Source organism: Arvicanthis niloticus, chromosome 5 (genome assembly GCF_011762505.2).
Source record: "Arvicanthis niloticus isolate mArvNil1 chromosome 5, mArvNil1.pat.X, whole genome shotgun sequence".
In the NCBI taxonomy this organism is placed as follows: domain Eukaryota; kingdom Metazoa; phylum Chordata; class Mammalia; order Rodentia; family Muridae; genus Arvicanthis; species Arvicanthis niloticus.
The window spans coordinates 1,268,033-1,271,030 of record NC_047662.1 but is presented as its reverse complement, the minus strand read 5'-3'; the positions used below and the strand labels follow the sequence as shown (position 1 = coordinate 1,271,030).

General features: G+C 55.8%; 1 protein-coding gene across 5 annotated transcripts in view; it reads right to left on the bottom strand.

Moving 5' to 3' along the window:
- Positions 1-159: 159 nt before the first annotated feature.
- Positions 160-2,998, bottom strand: part of LOC143433752 (1-phosphatidylinositol 4,5-bisphosphate phosphodiesterase eta-2-like) — a 56,286-nt gene continuing 53,447 nt past the window's right edge. For all 5 annotated transcript variants that reach the window (XM_076933602.1, XM_076933603.1, XM_076933605.1 and 2 more), the window contains 2 exons: positions 2,383-2,529; positions 160-424 (listed from right to left, as the gene is read on the bottom strand). In XM_076933602.1, the coding sequence (XP_076789717.1) occupies positions 171-424; positions 2,383-2,529 (401 nt within the window). In that variant the 3' untranslated portion in view covers positions 160-170. The remainder of the gene's footprint in view (positions 425-2,382; positions 2,530-2,998) is intronic.

Below are 2,998 nucleotides of genomic sequence, written 5' to 3'. Positions count from 1 at the left end.
GCTGAGTTAGGGGCCAACACAGTCCATGGGCCTGACCTGGCCTGCTCCTCCCTCCAGTCTAGGAGGCAAGGAGCAAGAGTCCCCAGCCCAAGCACCCCTTCTTATCGTCCCTTCGTTGGGAAACCCTACCCAGGCGGATAGTGGAGGGGGTCTGTCCCCACCCCTGGAGCCTAAGGATATTGGTCCCTGGTACGCTGGCGACGGGCTAGGCTGTCTTCATCGCTGATGCCAGCCATGAGGTAGCGAAGGCCGGTGACCCAGGTACGTGCCTCTTCACCGCTGGGGGAGACCAAGTCCAGCGACTCTCGGTGGCTGCCATGGTAGATGCTGAAACAGCAGTTGGGGTCGAAGCTGCTGTCTGGGTAGCGCTGGAAGATTTCAGACTGCCGGCCCTCACTCACCTCCTGGATGGAGTCGATGGAAACTGCAGGCAAGTCGAAGGATTCCGGGTCACCAGCGACCCAAGTGTCCCCTGACCCTTTAGGCCCAGAGCACCCTGAGTTAAGCAGATTGCAGCCTTGCTCTCAATGGCTGACACCCTGATTTAACACCTCCAAACAGAGCCTATGCTCAGAGGGGCCTCCGATGCCCCTCTGCCCTCTAGTATGCTTGGCTAGGCCCCCATCCCATTCTGCTGACTATAGGCCTTCTCTTCCTCCTTTTGTAAGAAAACACACACGCACGCACACACGCATACACTCATGTGCACCAAGGAAAACAAGAGAGAGGTACTTGTCCCCAACTAGCAGACCAGGCACCTAGCTGTCCCAGGACTGAGCTTCTTTTGGAGGTGCACATTGACACATCAAGATCAACCCACTCTACCTGTTAAACTCTAACCATCTCATCTCTCCATTCAGAAAAGCACCTGCACCAGGTACAGCTAGATCCTGTGGCTGCTTCAGTGACAAGTCCAACGCTACAGGCAAGAAGCCAAGTGTCCGTAGCTGGCAGCTGCAGCTCAACTCGCAGGTGTGCTGGGTGGCAGGTGCATGAGCCCTGCTGAAGTCTCTTCCTCATCCCAGCTCATTGACCCTCTGCTCAGATCAATCTCTAAGATGAGTCGCTTGCTGCCTTTAGATTCTGTGTCTCCGCAGGAGCCCCTCACAGATATGCAGCCCACAGATGGCCAGTGTCCCCTTCTGGGCACCAGATATCCTGTGTTATGTCTTTTTCCTTTCTCAAGCTCCCTGGCATGAGATGGCAGTCAAAGAGATGGGCTCCAGCTTGGTCTGGGGACCAGCATTACTTCTCTCTGCACTGAGTTCCAAGTACCCACTGGGCCTCCGGGGTGGTCAAGATGGAAAGCTGAAAAAGTTTCTGTTCCTCAGTTCATTCTTCCAAATACTTTGGGAAGGGCATGAGTGAGGGGTGCTCCCTAGCTCATCAATGCTCAGCTTCCAGGAAATAGACCGTTTCGCCACCTCCTTGTCAGGGTTTCCCCTGGATGTTCAAATTCTAGGAACACTTCTGGACTTGAGCATCTGGCTAGGCACCAGGCTCTGTAGCCTTGAGGCAACTCCACTGCCCTCAGGCCCAAGGCAGAGCCGGTCTACACTGGCTCCTGGAGCCAGCAGAAGCCACTTGGTCCAGGATTACTTCACCTTGGGGCTCTTTTTCACATGGGCTCTCCAGGGTCCTATCAGAGCAACTGTCTCCTGGGACTCCATAGTGGTAGCCTTGGTAACTGCTGGGCTGAAGCCTGCCCTGGCACATCTGGTGCTGCTGTTGGCAAAGCCAGAGGGACCTTAGAACATCTCTTCTCACAGTGTACAGGACTTCGGTGTCTCTCCCTGAGAGGGGCCCCTGACTCATCGTCTTTAACTCTGACTCCCCACTCCATGAGAGCTGTGTAACTCAAATAACCCCTGCAAACCACATCAAGTGCTTTGACCCATGCTGCCTTGGGCCCCCAGCCTGCCTTCAGTGCTCCTGATCCTGTAGGCTTCTGTGGTTTCGGGATAGACTTGTCCCCCTTGGCTGGTCTAATAGCCCTTTGTTCCTCACTGCCCTCTGCATTTGATACAGGGCAATGCATTAAGCCATCCAGTCTCCATGGAGTCCCAGAGCCTTGCCCAGAGACAGCTAGGCAAAGGCCATCTATCCTTGTACCAGAGCCCACTGCAGAAACCCCAGACCACCAAAGCCTAGGGATGACCAGCACAGCATCTCAGCAGGGTGTTAATCCCATATCACTGTCTTCTCTGAAGGCTTCCCTGTCCCGTGCTCCCCAGGCTCAGCCCTACCCATCCCCTGTCCCATGCTCCCCAGGCTCAGCCCTTCCCATCCCCTGTCCTGTGCTCCCCAGGCTCAGCCCTACCCATCCCCTGTCCTGTGCTCCCCAGGCTCAGCCCTACCCACTTCCCTGGGTTGCTGACTTACTCTTGGCTTTCTCGTTCTTGCGTGAGGGCCGCCATCGGAGACAGGAGCGGTGCTCATCCAGGTAGTAGAAGCGGACCAATCCCTTAGAGCTGCCCCGGAGCTTCACCATCTGGGTCCCCTCCTGCATGGCACTCATGCATCTCTCCACTAGACACAAGTGGTCACACAACAGAGACAGATGACAGACAGAAGCTATGAGATCCCTAGTAATTTCACCTCTCTCTAAAGGGCCTGTGTGGTCCTGTCCAAGCATGAGACAGACTGGTTACCACCTCTTCTCTGCTGGACCCAGACCCATTGGAAGTAGTTTGAGGCACCAGGGGAGGTGGTCTGTCCCCCGACACCTGGGCCAGTCCAAGAAACCACTGAGACCCTAAGTGCAGATTGTCAAGCAGTCAGAGACAGAGACCAAAGGCCAGACTGGTCACCAAATCCACTGCACAGGGAGCTCCCAGACTGTGCCCAAGGTGGACAAAGGTACCATGCACCAAGCCTGGCAGCTAGCCTCTGCCATGGGCCACTACTGCCCCTTCTGTGGCATCGCCAGGAGCATCACCTGTCTCATGAACAGCCAAGTCAGCGGGAAGCCCAGTAGAAAGGCACAAAGCTGGGAGGC